This window comes from Ictalurus furcatus, chromosome 1 (genome assembly GCF_023375685.1).
Source record: "Ictalurus furcatus strain D&B chromosome 1, Billie_1.0, whole genome shotgun sequence".
NCBI lineage: Eukaryota > Metazoa > Chordata > Actinopteri > Siluriformes > Ictaluridae > Ictalurus > Ictalurus furcatus.
In genome coordinates, this window is record NC_071255.1 from 26535109 (window position 1) to 26561370 (window position 26262).

Here is a 26262-nt window from a genome sequence, read left to right on the forward strand (position 1 = left end):
AAAGGAAATTGGATTAGTTCTGTATCTATTACAAAGACAAAAATGCCTTAAAACATACTGTGCTTTGTTATTGTTAAATGCTAAAAGGTTTTCCACAACACATCATAGTGCCTCAGATTCAGACAGATGTGATTTGAGCTTTTTGTCCAGGTAAGCATTATACAAGTCAATCTTTTTTGGGGGGGGAATCCCTTTGTAGAATATTTTACTGACTCTACAAAAATGCATTTTACAATAAAATGTAGAAAAATAACACTGTAATCAGGTCTAAATGACAAAACAGATTTAAATCATACCTACAGAATTGTGCAAACACATTAATGAGCTATTAATTGTAAAACAAGACCCTTTGGTCTGTAACAGTACCACATTTTACATCATCAGTAAGTCTTGATGCCTGATTATTTCAGGCTTGTATGCAATATTGCATAGTTTTCTATCTGCTGAGTTTTACTTAAGCAAATTAGGTCTAATGTAAAGGCCTCTGTGCCACTACACGTCTCACCTCTATCGGTTTAGGCAACTTAAAGGTAAAATTTCATTCATGGATAACGCAAACATCTTTGAAACTGACATGCAAATTGCATGTGCCCTTGGGAAAGTACACTAAGGCAGCATTTGAATCTTATTTTTTTTTTGTAAATCATTGTATCCTTGTACCAACATTTTAGGTAACTGACTGTGAGCTAGCTACTGTTAGATTGTCTGCTTAGCGCCTTAGGGGGTTAAAAAAAAAAAAAAGACAGCTTGCCAGTTTCACTTCAGTTTTTACAGCATTCAATAGTGCAAATTTTAGATTATTATCCATTTCCTTTAAGCTTTCAAGCCTCCACAAACATTGCATCCCAGATCTAATGGCAGTTCTGTCTCTTCCTCCTTCCAAAACCTACAGCAACACTGGCACCAGATTTTATCTGTATTCCTGACCGTATATCTACGCATGGCTTTTTTGAGTTTGAGTCCACCTACTTTCAAAGAAAGTTCAGCTTTCTTCTGCACAGATGCAGTAAGCCTCTTCACAATGGCCACCACTGATATTGGCTGCATTTGTGTATATACTGACGTCTTGTACGTATATAATAGACCATGTGTGCTGAGCATTATTAGGAAAACGTCACAGAAGCAGCAAAGACTCGTACAGCCCCATAAAGTCCAGAGCCTTGGAGACTTCCATCCTCAATGAACCAGAGCTGTTCCAGTGTATTACATAGAAAAATAAAACATTCACATTGTGGCAGGTTGGTGATGCCCGTGGTTTTCTCAGTAGCTCCACAGCCTGGGATGCTTTGCTCCTCCATATTAATCCGCTTCATAAAGGGCTCCCTGACAGCAGAGTTAGAGCTAACACTCCAAAATACCCTGACCTATGCTATATTGGTTTTCAGTGCAGCAAAAAACCAACATAACAGAGCAGCAGCAAATTTCTGTCTGCCTAATCCTTATATTATAGACCAATATAAACTCACCAGCCACTTTGATTATAAAAAAATGTTAAAAAAAAAAAAAGTAAAAAAAAAAACAAAAAAAAACATCTGTACCCCTGCTCATTTTATGCAATTGTGTGATCTCAGTGACTTTACCACTGTTATAGCTGTTGTTGCTGATCTCTTGGGGTTTTCACACACAGCAGTCTCTAGAATGGGCTACAACATCTGTTAGCCAAGAACAGGAATCTGAGCCTACAAAACTGGAAACTGGAAAGCTGAAGATTGGAAAAAAATCACCTGGTCTTTTTCCAGTCGTCACCTGTCCAGCAGTGGTCTTCTGCATTTGTAGCCCATCTGGTTTATTATGTTATGCATTCTGAAATGGTTTTCTGCTTACCACAGTTGTAAAGAGTGCTTATTTGAGTTACCGTAGTCTTCCGGTCAACTCGAACCAATCTGGCCATTCTCATCAACAAGGTATTTCTGCCCAAGAACCACTTTTTTTTCGCACTATTCTGTGTAAACACTAAAGACTGTTGCATGAAAATCCCAGGACATCAACAGTTTCTGATATACTCAAACCAGCCCTTCTGGCACCAAAAACTATGTTAAAATCAAAGTCACTGAGATCATATTTTTCCCCATTCTAATATTTGATGTGTACATTGACTGAAGCTCTTGACCTGAATCTACATGCTTTTATGCATTGCACTGCTGCCACATGATAGGCTGAGCATGTGCTTATGTGTCCCTATGAAAGTGGCCAGGGAGTATATATTATTGGCTCCAGAAGGGACCACCGAGGGAAGGGGAACAAATCAGGATTTTGTAAAGCAGACAGAATTTCACAATGGCTACAACATGCATTTTCTGTAACATCATCAATTACTGGATTATGGCAAATTTCTTGTTTCTGGCTTTGGACAACCTTCCACATAGTATCAGCTGTAAAACAGGACTAAAGTCTGCATGTACAGTTTAAGCATTTACACACATGCTAACTGTCATGTAATGTCAATTAGTAAGAAATCAGTTGTGAGAGTCCTTTGAGGAAGTTCCAGCATAGTGTGGCATCACAACCAATCCATTTCTGCAAAAATAAATAAGGTCTCTCAGTGATTTCTGTTATGTGCTATAAGTGTCATTCCTTCAGATGTTCCTGGGTGAGATTGCTGAAGGTTTGGTAATATAAAAACCAATGTAGAAGGTAGCAGAAGACAGTACAGTAAATGTGTCTTTAAACACTCTAACATTTAAGAAGACTTTACAAAGCTTCTGACAAGCTGGGACAAGCTGTTGAAGGTGTGTAGCCTGACAAATTATAGGCATTTATGTCCAAATCGGATATTGATCAGTCTCACAGTCCATTTTTTATACATTTTGAAGTCCATTAGCTGCATCACCAGGCCTCATTGCATCACCTTGTCCACATCTTCACATCATGCTTTTTCTGTATTGATTTTGTTTTGGGCTCTTCAGCTTGTCACTGGGGTAGGAGAGCTCCTCCAGTTGCCTGCACAGTACTCTGATTTCCTTCACCTCCTCCAGCACGTCTCTAGACTGTCCCCAGGCACTTGCTGCCTCCTCCAGCAGGCGTTCCAACTCCTTGCCAGGGACAGAATCTGCACCGCGACCCTGGCTGTGACCCCGTGCCTCACACAACAGCTCTTGAGTTCTCTCCAGTTTTAACAAGATGAGCTCCTGTAGCTGGCTGATGGAGTGTGCGGGGGCTGAGGCTGAGCAGTGGGGGATTGATCTCTTAGTGTCTGGGTGAGAGAGGATCTCATCCATGGAGGCGCAGCGGTTCTTGTCCGTCGTTCGGAAATTCTTTCCAGCCCTGGGCGTTTGTGCTTGGCTCTCGCACCAGGTCCAAGAGCTCTCACTTTTACGTGGTAGGCTCTGAGATTTGACTGTAGATTCACAGTCAGGCTGAAGTTTACAGGTGTCTACCCTGGAGTTTGCAGATTTGTTCTGGTCGTGTGCCTCAGGAGATGGCGTATCTTCTTCTTGAATGAGGTCAAGTGTCAGCATACCATCTGATGTAGATGGTGAGGCCTGAAAAAGATAAAATGATAGAAAGAAATACAACAATTGCACATACTAGCAAGTTTTCTGGTGAAAATTTTTTTGAGAAAATGTGTTGCACATAACAGCTATGCTAACATTTCTTAGCTATTCAAGGAATTAGTCTAGCTCTAGTGTTAAGTTATGGACAGCTCACCACAGTCAAAAGGTGCCCACGGGTGGGAAGTCGGCGTGTGTGTGGGATTTTAGCTCGGTCTCGCGTGGGATGAACCAAACAGCTTTCACCTTCCACTGTAACCTGCAAAGTTAGCCAAAGGGACATGTGAGGCTTAGAATAGATCAAACATATGCATTGGCATTATGTAAAAATATCCCATATTTGACCTCTAATAATACCTAGCACACATATAAATGTAATCTCACAAAAATATTTAATATTACAATTTATTTTGCAGGTATTTACATACTGCAAGACATACAGTCAAATAAATTCATACATACATTCAATAAGTAGATTATTACATTAGTATATTTTATATAATCATGGTTATTAGCCTATTTAAAACAGGGGCCAAACTTTAAAAGCTTTTGAACACACTGCTGATCCACATAATATTCTAAAGCCCAGTTTAAAGCATTTCATGACTGCAATAAATATGCCAAAGAGCAGTATAAGAGAAGGTGTTATGTTAAGCCCATACAGCCTTTGCAGTAGCGTAAAGGCAGTCATGTGAAACTGCAGTCTCTGAGGTTTAACTCCTAGATTACAGGGACAATCTGTTCACAGCAGACCTGGCTTTGTGTGCTGACTCCATCCTCTCCAGCCTTTCCTCTCCTGATGAGTGTATGAGAAGTGCAAGTAGCATGTTGGCTCTAGTGGAAAGTTATTATGCCAGTCAAGAAATGCTCTTCAATTAGAAAACAACGATGACTTAAGCATGAATGTTCCCTCAGACGCTCTCACACTCAAGATTTTTTTCTATGGGAGCACTGTATCTCAGCCATTTTGCTGCTCAGTACATCATAAACCAATTAGCCATAACATTAAAACCACTGACAGGTGACGTGAATAACATTGATTATCTCGTTACAATGGCACGTGTCAAGGGGAGGGATATATTAGGCAACAAGTGAACAGTCAGTTCTCAAAACTGATGTGTTGGAAGCAGGAAAAATGGGCAAACGTTATGCTCTGAGCGACTTTAACATGGGCCAAATTGTGATCGTTAGATGACTGGGTCAGAGCATCTCCAAAATGGCAGGTCTTGTGGGGTGTTCCCAGTATGCAATGGTATGTACCTACCAAAGTGGTCCAAGGAAGGACAACCAGTAAACCGGTGACAGGGTCATGGGTGCCCAAGGCTCATTGATGCATGTGGGGAGTTCAAGGTGTTGACTTGGCCTCTAAATTCCCCAGATCTCAAGCCAATCACGCATCTGTGGGATGTGCTGGACAAACAAGTCAGAACCATGGAGGCCCCACCTCACAACTTACAGAATTTGAAGGATTTGCTGCTAATGTCTTGGTTCCAGATACCACAGCACACCTTCAGAGGTGTTGTGAAGTCCATGCCTTGAAAGGGCAGAGCTGCTCTGGCAGCACAAGGGGGACCTACACAATATTAGGCTGGTGGTTTTGATGTTATGGTTGATTGGTGTATAATAGATGTAGTCACTGCTACTAAATCTGAGAAATGGACAGTTTAGCTGGGGCAAAAAAATGCAACTGTGGAATGCCATTTTGAGTCAGAGACTATACATAGAACTTGTGTATTTAGCTGTTAAATCTTTCAGCTCATTTCAGTTATTAATTACAGATACCTTAAAAAATGGAAATGACTTCACTTGAAAAATAAGGGACGTGAGGACAACAATGTTCGTTTGTACTCTTTAGTGCTTTCTGTATATCTTTAGAAAAAGAACATCAGAGGCAGCAGAGACAGATGCAGGTGGGAGAAATAAGTATTGAACATGTCAACATTTTTTTTAGTAAATATATTTCCAGTGAGGTTTTTCACATGAAAGTTTCACCAGATATCAGTATTAACTCAAGAAATCCGTAAATATAAAGAATTCACAACATTAAAGTCCATAAATAAAGTTATGTGTAATAAAGTGGAATGACACAGGAAAAAAGTATTGAACACGCTAAGAAAAAGCAGTTCTCCAAGGCAAGGTAAGGCAAGGATCCAGCTGAAATCCATAAGTAATTATACACCCAATCTGTTTAAATTAATATCAGCTGGGTTAGTACATTTATAGTCTATAAAAAGGCTTTTCATTACCAAGGTGTCACACAAGAAACATCCCATGATGGGTAAAAGCAAAGAGTTCTCCCAAGACCTTTGCAACCTTATTGTTGCAAAACATATTGATGGAATCGGATACAAAACTTCTGAATCCTCCAGTAAGCACCACTGTGGCCATTATCTGCAAGTGAAAGTAACATCACTCTGTCATCATCCAGCCATGCACAGGAGCTCCTCGCAAGATTTCTGACCAGGGAGTCAGAAGAATAGTCAGAAGAGTAGCCCAAGAGCCAAGGACCACTCGGAAAGAGCTCCAGAAACACTTGGAGGAAGCAAGTGCCATCATCACAGAGAAAACGATAGGCAATGCACTCCACTGCTCACGCTCACCCCGCAAGACTCTATTACTAAAGAAAAGGCATGTCGAAGCTCGTTTAAAGTTTGCTACAACTCATTTGGACAAGCCTTTGAAATACTGGGAGAGTGTAGTCTGGTCAGACAAGAGCAAAATTGAACTTTTTGGCTGTCATACTACACACCATGTTTGAGAAGAAATGGCACTGCACATGACACTGCACATCACCCTAAAAACACTATACCAACAGTGAAGTTTGGAGGTGGAAGCATCATGGTGTGGGGCTGTTTTTCATCACATGGTACTGGCAGACTTCATATAACTGAAGGAATGATGAACAGAGCCCTTTACTGGGAGATTCTTGATAAGAATCTGCTGCCATCCACCAGGATGATGAAGATGAGATGTGGGTGGACCTTCAAGCAGGACAATGATCCAAAGCATACAGCAATGGAAACTCTCAATTGGTTTCAGAGAAAAAAATCAAGGCGTTAGAATGGCCCAGTCAATCACCCGACTTGAATCTAATTGAACAAGATTTAAAGACAATATGTTTAGAAGAATGGGCCAAAATCACACCTGAATATTGTGGCCACTTAATTTCTTCATACAGGAAGCGTTTTGAAGCTGTCATTACAAACAAAGGTTTCTCCACTAAGTATTAAATAAATTTCAGTTAGCGTGTTCAATACTTTTTTCCTGTGTCATTCTTATTTATTACACATAACTTCATTTATGGACTTTAATGTGTGGATTTCTTGAGTTAATACTGATGTCTGGTGAAAATTTCATGTGAAAAGCCTCATTGGAAATATATTGACTGAAAATAATTGCTGACGCGTTCAATACTTATTTCTCCCACTGTATGTGTGCATGTTTGTGCTTGCAGGTTTAATTCACCTCGTCCAGAATGCGGTTCTTGCCCCTGGTGATGGCTATGTTTAAGGCATTGATCCATGACTCTTTTTCCTCTGGACTGACAGCCAGGAAGACCAGATTTGGAACCTAGGGGACATGCAAACATAGCTGTTAAATCTACACCTGAAACATGATGAATCAGCTCTTGAATTAAAGATGTTTTCTTATTTTAAAAATATTTCATAAACGCTCCTATTATTATGGTCATTGTGCAAATGCAATAAGAAGGTATAAGACCACTGGTACATTATCAAAAATGGATTAGGTAATATCCAAACAAATTAATTTCCTTCTTTCCGTTTAACCCAAGTATGCATTAGCAGGAACCTTTTCTTGAAAATACATTTAGATTTCCTGTATATTGTCTATTTATGTATTTCACAGCAATAATGTAGTGGTAAAAATAACTTGCTGGTGGTTACTGTCTTTTGGTGCACTTTTCTCAGTGGTCGATCACATCTGTGAGCACTTTTGGATCACAGTGTTTTTATATGAACTAATTCCTTGTCTCTGTTATAGCAGTTAATTTGCTACATCTAGTATTTGAATTCAATTTATTGGACATTTTATTGTCGGCTGTTAATAATATGAGGTATAATAATAATGCAACTCCCTGATTGGCGTGTAGTAGCCACAGCTGAGTTGTTTGTTCTTATTTGCTATAGATAATATAATTTGGTCAGTGTATTTAGTTAGTAGACAGGTGGTAAATGTGGTAAATTCTACTCCATACAAGAACAATTTTGAACTAAAGTCCCAGTCCATCATGAGATCTTCATAAGGATTTTAAAGTCAGATTATTTTTAAACACAGATTAAGTTCAAACAGGAAACAATTGGCATATACACAACCAATTTAGCACTATGCTGGCATTATACTGCAATCTATACTTCCACCCACAAAAAAAACAGAGCCTATAGAGTCATGTGGTTCAAGCTACAATATACAGATGCAACAAAAAAGGTGCAAGAGGCTACAATATCATGGTGCAAAACTCCAAGTGTTCTAAATGTAAATCTCCTGAGACTGCAGCAGTCTACACAAATTCCACTGCTTCAGCTGTGCATATCTCAGTGCTGTTAACTCTCATAACTTCCAGACCGTAGCCTCCATGTTGTGCTGTTTTTTATTGCTGTCTAAGTAGTTTTGCAACACCAAAGGAACTGGTCTTTACCTTTGAGTCTATAACAGAAATGTACACAGCCAACCAGTGCTGTCTTATGATCTGCAACTTGGCACAGAAAGAGAACAACAGCAGTGATGGTCATTTCCTCCAGAGCCTGTGCATTTGTATTAAGGCATGCCATTATAAAGCAGTGGGAAATATTAGCCACATGGTGGCGTGTGCTGCTGACTGGTTCCCCTCAGGCCTTGGGATTAAGCACCTGCCTCAGTGCTGGATTCCAGTAAATCAGCCTTAATACTGAACACGTGACCAGTTAAAATCAGCTAAAATAAGCACTGATGTTACGGGATAGCATTTGTTTGGTATCACTGACATGAGATGTGTTTTGGTCTGAAGGACAGTGTTCTTATCACATGAACAGGATGACTGAGGACTTGCCAAATGCGATTAGCATTCTTACTGAAAGCTAATTACCTAGAAAAAGATTATGACAAAGAGCGTGCATCAATTCTTGTTTGTGGTCCATCACTTATTACTTACAAGTTTTCTTGTAAGTAAAAAAAAAGTTACCTTCTTCCTGAAGTCTCGGAACTGCAGTGTCAATATTTACGCAGAATATCTAGATGATGTAGTTTGCACTGGAATGTATTTTATTATTTTTTTTTTTTTGGTCATTTTGTTTTGTTTGATCACTATCCCATTCTGAGCATTAGCCAAGAGACGGCATTACTCACCGTATTGCCTGGTTGGCGGGCGCACAGCAGCGTAAACTTGCTGTGATTTTTCTTGGTCCGACTCTTGGCCTTGCGAAGCTCCTCAGACCTCTCATAGTCTGTAAGGTCCACCACCTCCTGAAATTTCTTCTCATCCTTCACCTAAGGAGGGCAATAGATTTAAATACAATTTGTCCTATACTTATTTGACTGTTTATTTGTTTCGTATTTAAATGAGAATAATGCTGGAGTCTCGAGGAGTCCTGACCTTTAGATTGAGTAGGACTACAGCAGGATCTTGGCTAGGGTAAATGGAGTGGGAAGACTAAAAGCCTGTGCCAAACTGAGATAAATGTCCTACTGTGTTTTCCTTAAGACAGTTTAGCCTAATTCTCTTGCTCTGAGCAAAACCTGTTTATCTGTTTAATTGGGCTCTTTGTGGTAAAATGGGGAAAAAAACAAAAATATATTACTTGGACCCAAACCATAGCACCAAAAAAACACACAGCATAACAGAGTCATCAGTGTTTCCATAAAACTTGCCGTCCATCTATAGTTGTTTTTAAACTCAAACTTTAAACAAATCCAATGCATACCGTCAGTCAACACTCCAAAGTCATGCCCTGAACACCTGAATGCTAGTACAAGATTGTACAGTCAACATGACCAACAAGTGGGTTGATACACCTCCTTGTCCTGATTGGTTCCATATTGGAGGTGAACATCATTTGGTTTTTTTCTCCAGAGCCTTTGGTGCCACAGAGCCAGAATGTAGTTTCTCCAAACATTACAAAAAGTGCAGACATCACTGTCCCTGATCTTAAACATAACTATAAAAATAAGATAATCACATTAGCAAATACAGTTTTTCTCTTCACAACATCAAAACTCATCCCGTAGAGAAAACTAATAGTAATTATTTCACACTTATAATTAAATTGATTTAGGATACATGGAGCCAATTTGATAATTAGGTCTTCAGACACAACTAAGGCAATATGTAAACAGTCACAGTGCAAATGACACTACTTAGATATATCCAACTTGCCAAAAGGCAATCTAAGGACAAAGCTGCATTTGCAATATTTATACAGCCTGAAGCTTATCACCCTCAGCTTTAGCCATCGAGACAGGGACGATTATCAGTCAGCTTAGACGCACAAAGCTGCTCATGACAGTCGGTCAGATGCTGAAATTGGACTCTGTTTGTTTTCAAAGCCTCAGCAGTGTCACTGTTTAAACAATAAGAAAACTGACACTTATTAGGATGTAAATTGTAAGTGCTAAGTATAAACTGCGTCTTTCAGAGAGAGTTGTTGCACTATTTTGGCCAGTTTTTTTTTTTCGGAATCACCTAACCTATTGGTGTCAGGGCATGAAAATAAATAATGATGCTCAGTGTTATGTCATTCATTGCATTACTGGTTTTAAGGACACCCTACACATATACTACAATTACTGTTCCAAAAAAATAACAATTAAGAGTTAGTTATAGTAGACTCTGGTGGCAGCAGTAGACAGCAATATGTTTGGACACATTACCAAATATCAGCAACTTATCAATGTCTTTTGAAACTGACATTATTTACACTTATATTTAGTCATGTGGCAGCTGTAATAAACAAGTCCTCTCACACTTTTCACTGTGAAGCTACTCATCTCATATCCCTGGAATAATTCTCAAAACCCACGCAATAGCACTCAACCCACTCATCGACAAATCTCTCATCGGCAAAATGCATCCATATCTTTCCAAGCCTTATATTTCCACTGCACCAATTCTTTCCGTCAGTACTGTGCACTAAACTTTAAAGAAAGATATATTCATTCCGAAAATGCTTCCTTTCTCAAAACGAAACTGTCTTTCGCAAATACTTATTTAGTTTGTATCTTTTGCTTGTATCTTTCTCATTTGTAAGTCGCTTTGGATAAAAGCGTCTGCTAAGTGAATAAATGTAAATGTAAATGTAGTCCAACTTAAGAGTGTGATAGTATACTCAAATGATGGTATAATATTAGTACAGAATTTGTGGTATTACCTTCAACTACATGGATAATAACATCACAAAAATGCATTTCCAAATGTGAACATTTCATACATGAGTTTACAAGATTTTTTTTAAATGGTGATCTATCTGTTTTGATAAACTACCAATCGCTATAAGCCGGTCTCTTTTTTCTAACAAAATAACAGTACTTTTGCACAGCTGCTGCTGTGTCACATGGCATCTACAGTAATAATACCCTCTTTGAAAATGCAATGTTTTAAGTACGGAATAAAACATGACAGAGTGTGCTGTTATAGGAAAATAATCAATGATAGGGTGCTTTATCCCTCTTATATCACAGCAATTTGCCAACTCTAACCATTTTTATTTATTCAAGAATGGCACATATTTCTTTTGTCTGTTTATAGAAACATTTGTTTGTTGTGGAACATCCATGAAACAAGTTTGTTCTTGATATCACTTATATTGTGCGTACATTGTCATCAAGTTCAGTGTGATACTTTTTTCCTTGTCTTTATACAAATGAAATGCAAAACACCCCACCCTCAAAACTTTCCTGTGTTTGAAAACTTCAAATTATAGCTTTACCTCTGACTGTTAAAAAGCACTGACACTAGTGACTCCTTCCAGAAAGGCTAACTAAATGTTTCTGCACAGCAAACTTCACAATATCAACAATTATACTTTTTTTTAAATCCATTTATGTGGAGCATCCACCGTACAAGTCCCTATATACGTTTATACTATAGAAATAATAAATTGTTAGACTGAGCACATTAATATAGACCTCTGATTTGCCTTGCAGCCCCAACTCCTGTCAGAACTGCTCTCATAGAAAATTAATCAACACCAATCAGAATTTAAATACAGGTGAGGATTAATTTGTATAATTGTTGTTAATTTATTCATGGGACTATGAATTTTAATATAGTGGGAATTTAACTCACTTTCTGAAATATCACAGAGCATTACATCAATCTGGCTACTTGCTTTTATTGTCAGCACCTTATTGTTCCTCACAGTAGCGTAGCAGTTAGCAGCAGCCTAGCAATTACGTAGCTCAGTAACAACATATTCAGCTGCAGATCGATTCTGAGGAAATTACTCATCGGTGGATCTTCACTTACAAACTGAAATGGTAATTGGGTTGGAGCTGGAGAAGGATAACTATACTGCTTTTACTCTCTGAGAATCAATGACTAATTAGGATGCCGTATCTCAGTCTGTAAGAGAGTGATAAATGATGATGACCTTTACACAAACACAGCTATAGTGTTACATCATGAGGAATTAATATGAAAACATGAATGAAAAGAAAGAAGCAGTGTATAGCTATATAAGAAGGGATCAACCATAAATAGCAGTTAGCTTTGCTTAACAACATTAGATGCAATCAGCCTAAGAAGGCTGTTTACTTTTTATTTTGCAGGTTTATGCCTTCCTCATACCTACAATACTACATTTCAGAATCTAATTCTGGTTTGGTAATGAGTTGCAGGCTTTTGTCCATCACATCATCTTCTGTGGTAATTTGATTGTGGGTCATTTCTGCAAAAGCAGCAACAAACTGCAAGAACTGCATCATGAACAGCTCCTACTGCTTTGTACGTTGATAATCACAAATGGCTAGCACACTGCATAATGGAATCATAAAATCACGAACACAAAAGGAAAAAGGGACTGTACTGTGTCACATCCTTTTGGTCAAACATGTAGAAAACCAAATAAAGACCAGTATATAACAAAAGGGAACTGAAAATGTGGAAATACACTACAAAAGCAGAACAAAAATCAGGGGAGTATTTCAGCACACAGACCTACAAGAAGACAGCCTTATTTGGATGTAGAACAGAAAGTTCAGGCACTATACATCCTTTTTTGCTGTCTGTTCCATTTCATCAAGACTTTAATAAATACTCATTTGAAGATCTTGGTCTATCTTGAAGATCTATCTCTGACGTTTTTATAAAGATGACTAAAATATTAAGTCAAAAATCTCAAATGCTTCATAACACTTAAATCTGCTATAATAAACATTTGAAAACATAAGTCTATATACTATAAATAAAAGGTGAAGCACTAGCTTGATGGAGTAGCAGATATTCAGTATATAGTGCATATAGTTTATGGAGTTTTAACATTTTTAGAATCATGTCTGGAAATATAATGCATAATATCCAGTGCACTCATGATATCCCATGATGCATTGCAGTAGGTTACAGTCCAAGAAATACAGCCTTGGGCTGGGCAACTTTTCTTACCCAGGGATCCCTTTAACTGTAAAACAAATTCCCTCAATGCAGATATATTTCATGAACTGCATTTAGCCATAGAGCTTTTTTTCCTTAACTTTCCACTAACAAAATGTATTAGCTCCAAGTTGACAATATTTATAGTCTACTTTTCTGATTTATTGACATTTAGAGTAAACCCACTTAATTCAAGTTGCATGTCAAATAAATTAATAACTATAAGAACTCAGTAATACATATAATAACTTTAATCATGTTGGGTTGTGATTTCCACCAGTGTAACTAAATTTTAAAAAATTACTGACCCCCTGGCTATACTTCACTTTTAAAAAAACCTCTGGTTTACGGATTGCAGAACACCCATAATGCACTTTACAGTTTGCATGGAATAGGGAGTAGGGAGTCATTTCAGACACAGTGATAGATTATAGTTGGGATATTAGTATAGCTTGTGGAAGTAATGGCAGAAAAGGCTTAGAAATGAAGAGATGCAGAGAGCTGAGAGATTCACAAGGCTTGAAAACTGTTGCCAGTTTGTTTTTCTTCTGATTGACAGGCATTCATTTTGTTTACTAGGTTATTTATTTTCCTCCCAAAAAATGCTATCCTCCAAATCTGTCAATTTATAATGTACTCAGCAAAGTTAGCTCAACAAAAAACAACACTTGGATGTCTGCCAGTGTTTCAATGTGAGAGTTGTTTACTTGGATGTAGCATTGTTGTGAATGCAGACTTTTTTTCACCAGCCAAGCAGCACACTAAGACAACTCTAGAAATCAAATCAGTTTACATGTTACTAAGCTTCTTAATCAGGAATCAGATTAGTGTAACAGCCTGAATAGAATAAAAGCTTGCACTCACACCAGCACTTACTAGATCATATTAATACATCGTGATTCCACTGCTCTGTATGTGAATGTTTATGAAGGGAGTGACTCTGGAGGAAAATTTGGATGGAGGATATGGGACTGAAGAGAGTGGGTGGACTTCTTCTGTGCCCAAGTGTAGCAGACATTAGCAAGATCACTACCACTCAGTGGCTTTAAGCACAAATTATAAAATAGCTTCCTGTCTATTTATCATACACTATCACTCAAACATTCAAGCACAAGAGTGAACGTTTTTCATTGTCTTTTAGACAAGGCTTATGGTTGAAATTTGCTTCTAAGGCTAACGTAAATAGTGAGGTTAATAACAATGCATAAATGTTATTTCTGAATCAAAGTATTTTTTCATGAAAAGTAAAAACAAATAGTTCTTACTTAAAATTGAACTGTTCCCCACAAACATCTAGTTTGCTTTAAGTGAGGAGCTTGGCCTATTAGGGAACTTTTAAAAAGGCTCCTGGGTAAAGCTCCTCATGTTGCTGGTTGAGAAGTGCAGAGACTATGCCAAGCTTCAACAGGTTTTGATTTGTTTAACACTTTTCTTGTTCACTACAAAAACATGTTATTTGTGTGTGATAGTTTTAGCCTTAGTGTCTTCATGATTATTCTAAAATAATCGAAATAGAAAAATAAGAAGAAAAACCTCCTATCACCAGTCGTGTACAAACGTTAGTGCTCAAGACAAATACATCATTTGCATTGTATCACTGCCTCTGGTTTATGGCTACTATCTTTGGATCTATGAGCGTGTGAAAACTAGGCTGCAACCAAAAGTGAAGTAACTGTGAGAATAGCATGCAGGCATGCATTAAACCACAAACAACAGGAAGAAACACTGATGAGTCAGATAAAGTGGAGAGACCAAACAATGCCCCACGTCTGTGTCCACTCCCCACAGACAGCTGTCCCACTCAGAGGACACCACTCTGCTCAGGACATCTGATCCCCTGCACATATGAGTAGACACTCCAGTGCTGAGGTCATGTTTGTTCCAACACCCCTCTCAAATGCAATAGAGGACAATGTCTCGGTTTGTGACCCACTGACTATCAGTCACACTATCAGGGTGTGATGATTTTTAACACATTTTTTAGTGTAACAGATTAACACAATAATCTGTCAACTTGAGTATCACTTTGTAAGTCCAAACACCAGGTCAACTGTGAGTCTCTGATATACTTCAGGATGTCTCTTGGCATTAAAGAGCAATTTATCAACTATTCCTTTTGGGGGTCCTCATGAAAATGGTTCTCGTTTGTCCTTCACTTAATAAAAATGACACCAAAGCAACAGAAGCTGCTTGATTAATGACATCTGTCTAGACAGCTGCAGAAAACTGTCACCAGCATGATGAAACATCAGTGTGTTAAGCACTAAAAGGGTCATTCCTCTCTGTAGCCACAGGCCATATGCTGGCTCTGCATTGTTTGATCCGATGCTGAGCGCAGCAAACAGCTTTCTGCGTGAGCATGACTCAAGCTTGTTCCATCTCCACTTCCCTTAGTGGGGAAAAAGCTAGATGAATAATGGCCTATTTATATTGGGCATGCTTACAGGAGCCTGTTAAAGCTTTCATGGTGAAAGAAAACATCAACATTACTGAGATGGGATGGAAATGGTTATCCACACACACACACACACACACACACACACACACACACACACTCACACACACACACATATATGTATGTATGTATGAATGTATGTATGTATGTATGTGTGTGTGTGTGTGTGTGTGTGTGTGTGTGTGTGTGTGTGTGAGAACAAGTGTCATTGATAGCAACTTTGTTACCTGTCATGTTATATTCTGACCCAGGTAGTGTGTTCACAATTGGATCAAGGTATTAAAGTAATGTTGAAAGCCTCTTACATCCTTCAGCCAGACTAACTGCCTCATGTACTCATGTTTTCCATCACATCCCTCCACTATTTTCCTTAGATAAACCAGTGACAGACTGCTGGTATGCAACAAATACAATATTGCTATTAATGCAACCACGTGCTGAAGCATGCAATAGCATTATTAATAATCAGTGCTTGGCTGTACATGAGGCCTGGAATAATCAAAACTAGACAAAAAACCATATAGAAAAAATATATAAAGGTTAGACAGAAGTTGTACTGTCTGTTGTAGGAGTGCACATATGTGACTATTTCAGTGCAAACTTCCTGTTTGAATTATAATGGTAAAGCAGCTGGGTAAACTGTGGTTTAGATAGTTGAATGTAAATGCATTGCCTGGACAGATGTATCTCAGTACGAATATGTCTCTTGTCTTTGAGTCTTTTGCTGTTGCATGATTGAAATTAGACTATTCTGACCATTTTGGCAAAAAAATATGCGTTAATGTTATGTCACTTACAGTTGCAATCAAAATTATTGAACTCGCATTGCAAATCAGGTTTATTGTCAAAATTTACAGACTTTCAGCTGTTTGCAATGAACAAATCAAACAAAAACAACTGAAATCGTTCAACACAACTAATGCTTCAAGTGGTTTCCCCAAATTCAACTGAAAATGCAACTTATAATAATATCCTCAGTTTCAAAAATTATTCAACCGCTTCATGGCAAGCTTCTTTAGTACTTAGTAGAGCACCCTTTTGCTGTTATGACCTGCTGCAAATGAGATGCAGAGCTTCTGGCAGCGTTCCTGAGGAATCTTAGCCCATTCCTCATGAGCAATGGCCTCCAGTTCAGTAATATTCTTGGGTTTGTGTGCTGCAACCACCTTCTTCAAATCCCACCAGAGATTTTCTATGGGGTTCAAGTCAGGTGACTGTGATGGCCCTGTAGAATCTTCCAGGACTTTTTCTGCAACCAAGCCTTGGTGGAATTTGAGGTATGCTTGGGATCATTGTCCTGTTGGAAGGTTCAATGATGCCCAAGCTTCAGTGTCCTCACAGATGACATGACATTTTCTCCTAGGATTTCCTGATACCTCAATGAATCCATCTTGCCTTCCACACACTGCAGGTTTCCAGTGCCAGAGGATGCAAAGCAGCCCCAGAGCATCACAGAGCCACCACCATTCTTGACTGTGGGCAGTGTTCTTTCTTCATTCTTCTTTCTCCAGACATACTGCTGATCCATCGTGCTGAAAAGTTCCATCGCTCCACAGAACAGAATCCCAAAACTTCTGTGGCTTATTCATATTATTTTGAGCTATTCTGGCATGGAAACCTTCTGCGTTTAGTAGGCGCCATACTGTGCTCACTGAAACATTATTGCCTGTTGCCACCAAGTCATTCTGCAGGCCTTTTGCAGTCACTTGAGGGTTTTTCACAACCTCCCTTCTCAGAAATCTGGTTGCAGCCATTGAGAGCTTTCTTTTTCTGCCCTGTCCAGGTATTTCACGCATTTTCTACCCCTAGCCAGGTCAGGTATTTCATGTGTTCCAGCTCAAGCACACCTGGTGCGACTAATGAAGCCTTTCATTAGTCGCATCAGGTGTGCTTGAAACAACACCTGTTTTGAATATTTGCCCTGTGTTGAATAATTTTTGAACTGGAGAAATCATTATAAGTTGCATTTTCAGTTGAATCTGGGGAAACTACTTTCATTGTGGATTCATTGTATTGAACTATTTCAATTGCTTTTGTTTGATTTGTTCATTGCAAACAGCTGAAAGTCTGTAAATTTTGACAATAAACCTGATTTGCAATAGGGTTTGAATAATTTTGACTGCAACTGTACATAGTGTATCTATGTTTATATATGTGAAAACATTTACAGCATTTACACTTATAAATCTGAGGTCTCTAATGTACACTTAGCCAGTATGAATAATTATAGGCATCGATCACTTCATAACTGTCACAATATTTATGACATAACATAAAAGGTCGAGTCTGGACACAAATCCTTCTTAGTATGAGACAACATTCTGTAGATTCTGGAGTCTTTAATCCAAATAACTTGGGCTGAAATAAAGTAACAAAAAATTTGGCTTCATTGTTGCAATAATGGACAGCTCCCTGCACCTTTCACAATCAGGTAACACAATTTGTTGTTTTAAAAAAGCAGACTGCATATTTTACTACAAGACAGCTAATTAAGATAGGGTCATGATGTTGGCTGGCTAACTCTGCTCAGCTCTACATTTTCCCATGGGCAATGTTGTCTTTCACATTGGGGAGGACAGTTGTTCGCTTGCTCAGCAAAGCAAAACAGGTGCACTAGGAAAATACACTGGGAATGAAAACATTGCAAAGGAACCCAATTTTGTAAAATACAGTTGACAGCCCCTAAACAACTCCCAGACCAAGTGTAAGGCAGATGCCTGCTGACCACTAGGAGCCTTTGTTTGTGCAGGACGGCAGCAAGGATAACAGGCAAATTGCACGCCAAACACTCCTACCCTCCATTTAACCTTGTAAACTAGCACAATTTTACTGTGAATTCACAATTACTACCAGCAAAGGTATTAGGGAGTCATAACCTCATGACTTCTACACATCTACGGCATCGACAATGAATTGGCTACTTTCTCATGTTTATAACAAAAGGAGGGGACAATTAGTAGTTTTTAAACCAGGCAATTTAGCAGCATTGTTTAACAAAATGAAAACCTTAACATCACAACTGTCAGACAAGAAAGGTAACATGATTTACAATATAGATTATGTCTATGTATATTTAACCATTTCTCACATATTTAAATGAAATGTGAATACTCTCGATGTTATAAATGCACAGCATGTACAGGGAATCTCAAAATATCTGTAAACCTCATGACAAAATCTTTCAGCTCAGCTTCTATTAGCTGTACAAAGTGCAAAAGAACAACTATGCACACAGGGCCAACATTCAAGTGTTACTAAGAAGTCATTGTTTGTTTCTTAAGTCTTATAGGAATGCCAACGTGAAACACTGTTATCGTTAGTAACCAGAAACTGGTTATTTTCCAATAACAGCAGGTACCCAAGTACTTTATTCGTCTTGTATCACATCAATTTGCTAATGATTAAAAAATTGTCATTACTTAACCCTCCTATTATGTTATGGACCCATTTCCACATTTGAGATGTCTGAAATACTGGTTAATCTCTCTTTTTGTCTTTGAAGTTTTTTGACTTTCCACATTTAGGGTCATGAACTTATTTGCAAATATTTCTTCTTATGGCTTGTCTCGGACAAGCCGCAAGAAAGGTTTACTGTTTTAAGCTGTTCATTGCTGTTTTTGTTTGTATTTAAACTGTGGAAAGTCATTTTGACCCATAACACAATGGATGTAATATTTTTTTCAACATAATAGGAGGGATAAAGAGTGACACATCATACCTTTAATTCATTTATAGTTCCATTTAAAGTTGTGTAATATCCACAGAACAACTTAGTTCCTGTTCCCTAACCAGCATCTTTTTTTCCACAACTTATAAGACAAAAAAATACAGCTTGTCATGTTTCCGAGAAACTGCAAAATCCCGCTGTCCTTAAGACTTTCCCGTGTCTGAACACTTACAGCTTTAACTTGGACTGTTACAAACACTGACCATGAAGACTCCTTCCAAAAATGCTAAATAAAAGTTGAAAACAGCAGCATATCAACAATTACATATTTTTTTATCCATTTATGTGGAGCAGCCGTCATGCATGTCCATGTGTAATGTGTTAATAAAAAAATTACTATTATTATTATTAGAGCAAGCACAGTGATCTGATCTGGGATTATATATTACGTTAATCCACAACTTCTGACCAATCAGAATCAAGTATTCAACAGTGCCGTGGTTCAAATAGATATTATATCATTGATATCACAATATAATAACATCAAGAATACCATTTTTTCTTTTAGCATTTCACAAACATTAACATAGGCATTAAGGATTTAGCTATTATTGAATGAACTGATCTCAAGCACTCCTAAAATGCATTTGTAAGAAATTTGAACAAGCGGTCACTGGATTTCTAATGAATGCGGCTGTAAGAAGAGGTATGAGCACTTACCCTGCTCCTACCGCTAACCTTTATAACTTTTTTATACTGGACATGAGACAATGTTGTATGTCAAGTGGGCAGCATCAGCTTTATTGATAATACTTATACATAAAAAGACTTGTAAATATGTTTGACAGTGTTCTCTAAACTGACCTCTTTCTCTGAGATGTACAGCTTGTCTCCTTTCAGCACCACATATCTGTTTTTCCAGATCTCCCTGAAAAGGCCTTTGCCACAATACTTGCGAATCCATCCCACTTTGTCTGGTTGAGCAGGCTGCTGGCTGGAGTCCTGCAAAGCCTTCAAACACACACACACATACAAAACACTAAGCAATTAGGCTACAGCACTGACTACTGCTACTGGAAGTAGCCTATTTCACAAATATGCAGAAAGGTGAAGTCGTACACAAACACACACACACACACACACAACACACTACCATTGCCTTTGTCATGGAGATCGTCCCATTCTTTGTGCAACACCAACTGCGAGCTTGAGTCGGTGCTGAACTTTCCACAAGCGATCAGTGTAAGGACACAATGGCTCTTTACTTTATGTAGTCAACAAAACAACAAAAACGTGCAAGTGAAGGAAAGGAGAGAAAAAAAACCTAGATGGAAAATGTCAGTTCTGCAATAACAAATGGGTATTACTGATGGAGTCCAGCAGAACACACGCACAAAAAACGCTACAATGGCGCATAATCGAGCAGATCGAGCATCAGTGTGTGTTTCCAAAATGTATCCAGAGACAGTGTTAAAACACAAAGACGCGTGTTACTTAAAGCCACAGTGACAATAGCGCCCACTGTTTTGGGGCTCGTACCCGCTTCGCCGAATTGTTCTTCTTCATCGCCAGATCGCTCGAGATCCCTCGGAGTAATCCCGTTTCTTCACTCTGATCTGTATTTTATTATTATTATTTGTTTTGCTTTTCAGAAATAAGTCCAGGCTGGAAGAGAAATGGAAGACGAGCTGGGAAATGTAACTACAGGGTCGTGTCTCTTCACTCCGCCTCGTTTCTCCCAGGCGCTGCGCTTCACGTGTACGGTGCGCGCTTTGCGCTTTGCAATCCCAACAATAGAAATCAGCTCTCTGGTAGCACGCACAGCGGTGCTGCCATCGCTCTCCTCCGCCCGTTAGAAGTCTGTTCTCACTCACACTTGTATGGGTTTGAAGAAGTTGCCGCTGTGCTGCTCCTGCTTTGTGCTCCAGAGCGCCTCCTGTGTTCATCACAGCGCCATGAGCACTCTGGAGGAGCAGGGAAGTGCACACTGAGCATACGCTACATGTAAAATTTCTGAAGGCCAAGATACATAAGTTACCTTTTAATACTTACCCATTCCTGATTGGCTATAAAGAAGACACATCAAGCTTAACTGCTTATGTTTTGCTCACCTGACTAGCACCATGGACTCTGAACATTTTTCATAACTCTGTTATTGTTCAAAACTCTGTTATGAACATTCTTCTCTGACCAGTTGTCCTTAAACATACTGTTTTCATTGTTCATTCATCCATCCATGCATTTTTCATACCACTTATCCTACATAGGTTTGCAGGGTTACCTGGAGCCTATCCAAGGGAAATCGGGGCACAAGGTGAGAAACCCTGGATGGGGTGCCAACCCATTGCCCGGCACAATTACACACACACTCACACACCCATTCACACACTACAGACAAATCAGCCTACAACCAATGTGTTTGTATTAGGGGAGGAAACCCCTGAAGCATGGGGAGAACATGAAAAATCTACGCACACAGGGCAGAGGTAGGATTTGAACCCCAACCCCCGAGGTGTGAGGCAAATGTACTATTCATGTTTAGAAAACTAAAGTCATTGAGTTGCAGCCATTTTGTTCATTGATTGACTCTGCTACAGTATTTTTCCAAGTGCTCAGTTTGATCCACTGCAATATTTTAAGTCTGCATCCAGACTGTGGTTCACAAGTTGACAACACCTGCTATGAGAATTAGTGCTTCAGCTGAACTCCACTTACATTGATTGGCTTGTGGTTTGTTGTACCAGTGTGAACTTGGCAATTCTCTCAGAATTGAGAATGCACACATGATGGAAACCCACTTCAAAGATGACTAATTACATCTATACATGGTTAATGCATGCATTATGGGATGTCAGGCTAAACTTAAAACTATGAACTATATATTTTATATATAAACTATAAAATCATGTTTATTGCCATTTCACATACTAGTGTGTTTTTTCAATAGGCTACAGAAAATGCAAGCATTTTGTCATTGGTGGATCATCTCATTCTCTGTGTGACACCAAGTGCAAGTCTGAGTCTGTGCTAAACTTTACTGAACAGTTTCAGCACAAATATATCTTTACTTTATTTAGTCCTCTGATTTACACATGTATCAACAAAAATGGAATGCAACTGAACTGGTGCAATGTAATATGGTAATTCTTCTAATAAGTGCTATACATTGTTTCTAGTTCAGCAGTGAACAGTTCAATGTATTCTTCTGAATGTTCTACATTTTAATTATGTAATTGAGTTGCCTGGAATAACTGACCGCTCTCCTCTCATGCAACAGTGAAGCCATTCAACTCTAACTAATTACTCAGATGTAAGTCTTCCTCTTTAACTGTGAAACTATTCAGACATTCGCTTAAGTATTTGCTGCTTGTAAAATGGACAATGTCCTGTACTACTGAGTCTATTTGGCTTAAAAAACATTAATTTAATTAATAGAATGGATGGAAAATGTTCAACTCCCAATCTGTGAACATGAAAATCAGTCCGCAGCAGCAAGTCAAAAGTAGCCCAAATATGTAGAAAAAGTGCAGACTTAATCAACCCTGGTTTAGTAAAGACAAACTTTGTCTTGATTCATTTATTCATTTCAGTCAGTCCCTCCAGGACTTTGCAATTTTGCGATTGCAGAAATTAACACAAAATCGACATTATTTTTAGCCCAACATCTGGTTAAATATAGGACAGAACACATTTTGGGCTGAACTAACCCATCAAGTTGGGTTGTTAAGTTTAACCCAGCAAATAGGTTGTTTTTCAACCCAAAGGATGGTTTCATTTTTATGCTGGGTTAATTTTTATTTCATAAATGGGTTAATATTTTCAAGGTTATTTTTACCCTTTGCAAATGTCAAATATACCGCATTATAAACAAATATCTCAACATGGTATCTCCTTTATTTATACACAACAATGTGTTCAGAAATGTATTGCTAGAGCTGCTAAAGTGGTGTTTATATATAGACTTTGAAGTAAATTACTCAAATAAGTCATATATTTCAGACAAAAACATCAGATTTTGATCAAAGGAGACATTTAAAACATCAAAAAAAAAACTGAGTAACCAACTTACAATCCAGTGGGCATTACAAACAAGTAAGCCAAAGCTAACAAAGATAGCGGTGCATTTAATGCCATGTAAACTGGACTGTTATCGCACATTTTTGTACAGTAATGCTTTTGTGGATAAATATATTGATACGCACCTTCACGCTTAAAAAAGATATGTTAAAAATAATGTGTTCATCATGTGTTAATTTTGAACACACCTGTGTGTCTAGTTAAGGACAACACACCTTGTTGTTGTACTTTTAACACATGCTGTGTTAGTACATTTCCACACAAAGTTGTGTTAAAAAATAACAGAGATGTGTTGTTTATACTTTTTTCCCTAAAATTATCCTAAAATTCAATTTATATGTATGCTACAATTCTACTAAAATACTCATAAAATAAAGAAATGCATGAAATTCAGGCGACATTTATTAAAATCATTTAAACATTTGACAGATGTAAGAATTGGAGTTGACGCATCTTATTACAAATCTCCCTGCCGCCTGGAAAGACAGGAGTCCCACTTCCTTCCATTTGAAAAGCTGTAAAAGAGCAAAAAGACTGTTGGTTAGTTGTTAGCTACAAAATATTTAACTGTGAAATTGCATCACAGTATCCCAAATTGTGTAATTTTAGAAATGTGACCTCCACTCTCCTAATGAACAAAATGGCACTGTAAACTCACCAGGAAAATCTAGCTGACTTGCGAATATTTATTTTCCCACTTTAGCACCTCACTGACATTTTTTTTGGCAAAACCTAATTAAGTCAACCAACATTACAGAGATAGTGGAAAGCATTACAACCTACTATAATCCCCATCCTCTTTTTTTGCTCACAATTAACCTTGTGAAGAACTTTTGGCCTCGACATTACTGAGCTAGCTAAGTTCAGTTAACAATGCTGCCCATCTCACCAACATGCTGCCAATGTGTGTTGATGTTTGAAGCTAATTATTTTTACTTAATTCAGTTAATTAATCAATTTAACAGCATTTATGCATGTAATCATCTATTATGCCTGTTGAACAGCTGATTAATTTGTCTCATTTGTATCTTTTCAGAGATTAGCTTGATTTCCAACCAATTTTTCATGAGACCATGTTCCAAGCCTGAATGTCTCTATACAACTAGCAACAGTGAAATTTAGCTAATGAGTTGTAAACTGACAAAGATGAATTTGGAATTAATTAACGCTTGGATATTTAATGTGTAATGTCTTTTATTCGTGGTTGTAGTAGATTTTTTTTATTTGTTATTTGTAAACATCAAGCATTATGACACAAAAGTAATCACAGAGTGGCACCAGATAATTGACACTCACTAATCCAGTACCGCTGCCCCAGTTTTAGCAGGTCTATTGCACAACCATGGTGGAAAGGCGCTTATGGAGCCTCTCTCGAGCCAGTCAATAACAACAACAAAAAAAAAAAAAGTAAGAGGTTTGGGGTCATTTTAGACTAGTGAAGGAACAAGGAGATCCACTTTAGAAAGGGAGACATCAATTATTAATGACTATGTATTCTTTCATATCCAAAAGGATCTATCAATCTACTATCTGTTGATCTTTTAAGTGCCTATTCTCTAAATAGTTCAGACCCTGACATCATGTCCTCTTAGAAATGGCTCACATCTCACTTTGTTGTGAGGGAAAAGGTCGCAACTATAAATAGCAGGCGGTCTTAGAGACCTGTCAGCGAAATGGTGCTCTGCTGGTTGGCAATCACACTGTGAATCCGTCCTCTATTAAGTTGACTCTTCACCACAATTGCCCAATCAGATTCAGAGTGTTCAGAGAGTTTAACACCAGAGACTAAGAAAGAATGATTTGATGAGACTCTCCCACGCTGGACAGTGACCAAGTAGCTAATATCCTACAGCCCTAAGTGTATTTACACAGTCATTACATTACTGGTGAATGTATCCTAAACACACAGATCCAAGGAAAACAACATCAGTACATTTTTCTCTTAGTGGAAATAATTACAGCTTAAATTCTGAGATATTATCCTTGTTATAATATTGATTTATTTTACTTGTTTACTTAATACTTACTCAAATAAACCACTACAGTAATCTATCAAGTAATTTTGGCTAAAGTCCTGGTCTTCATTTTGTACAATAGCTGCAATAATCTACATTTATAAATGTAATTTCAAAATGATACTATATTGTCATGCACATTAAATCCAGCTTTCCTATACAATTCCACCTTCAAACTTTCTGAGACAGGGCCCAGATGTTGAAATGATACCAAATTATGTGAAAGAAATAAGTTGTGGTTGTCCAAAATGACACCGTATAGACTGCAGTCTACAGTATAGAGTACAGATCATTAAGTCAACAGTGTCCTAAGCCATATTGGCAAGACATTATTGAACAGTATTGAAAAGCTTGGTGAATTTTGTATCAGATATTTAATGAAAAGGTGATGTAAAACGCTGAGGTAATTTCTAGCTACAAAACTAAAAAAGGTACCACCAGACAGTTAGCTAATCGGCTACATTTGAAACACATAGCATTAAACTATGTCCATCCATCCATCCATCTTCTACCGCTTACTCCTTCTTCAGGGTCACGGGGGAACCTGGAGCCTATCCCAGGGAGCATCGGGCACAAGGCAGGGTACACCCTGGACAGGGTGCCAGTCCATCGCAGGGCACAATCACATACACACTCAGCTTTAAACTATGTATTATGTAAAAAGATCATTTTGTTTTAGGCTTAATCCAATATAAATGATGACATGTAAAAGTATAACAATAACAACAACTTAAAATCTTGCTAAAGGAAGAAGTTATAAAAATGGCTTGTATCTACTCATATGTTTATGCATGTTTCCAGATAGATATTGCAATAGCAATGTTGCAGGAACTGGGAAGCAGGTGGTCTGAGTTTTTCCACCAATGTCGTCCCACACAAGCTTGGACAAACACAACCATAGTAGAGGGATCTTGTGGGTGCTTCTTGACCAGTATCTTTTAAGTTTGAACATGCTAAATATTTTGGGATTTATGGAT

The 26262-nt window shown here is 38.1% G+C and overlaps 1 protein-coding gene across 3 annotated transcripts; it reads right to left on the reverse strand.

Annotated features, from left to right (window-relative positions):
* On the reverse strand, positions 1 to 21062 carry plekho1b (pleckstrin homology domain containing, family O member 1b). 3 transcript variants are annotated; one of them, XM_053634559.1, is made up of 7 exons: positions 20733 to 21062; positions 20058 to 20204; positions 8835 to 8975; positions 6957 to 7061; positions 4245 to 4325; positions 3649 to 3750; positions 1 to 3482 (listed from the first exon to the last, which is right to left on the reverse strand). In XM_053634559.1, exons 1-7 carry the CDS (start codon positions 20757 to 20759, stop codon positions 2862 to 2864), a joined length of 1224 nt encoding a protein of 407 aa, XP_053490534.1. In that variant the 5' UTR covers positions 20760 to 21062; the 3' UTR covers positions 1 to 2861. The 3 variants fall into 3 exon arrangements, with proteins under 3 accessions (XP_053490534.1, XP_053490543.1, XP_053490550.1); XM_053634568.1 differs by lacking the exon at positions 20733 to 21062 and adding an exon at positions 20347 to 20586; XM_053634575.1 differs by lacking the exon at positions 4245 to 4325.
* Between the last annotated feature and the right edge of the window lie 5200 nt (positions 21063 to 26262).

What these genes read in the sequence shown, in the direction of transcription:
- plekho1b (XM_053634559.1), bottom strand. Translation starts at nt 20,759, where the DNA reads ATGAAGAAGAACAATTCGGCGAAGCGG. An exon ending in AGAACAATTCGGCGAAGCGG is followed by an intron (nt 20,205 to 20,732) that starts GTACGAGCCCCA and finishes GTGTGTTTGAAG; the next exon opens with GCTTTGCAGGACTCCAGCCA. An exon ending in GTGGGCACCTTTTGACTGTG is followed by an intron (nt 3,483 to 3,648) that starts GTGAGCTGTCCA and finishes TATCTTTTTCAG; the next exon opens with GCCTCACCATCTACATCAGA.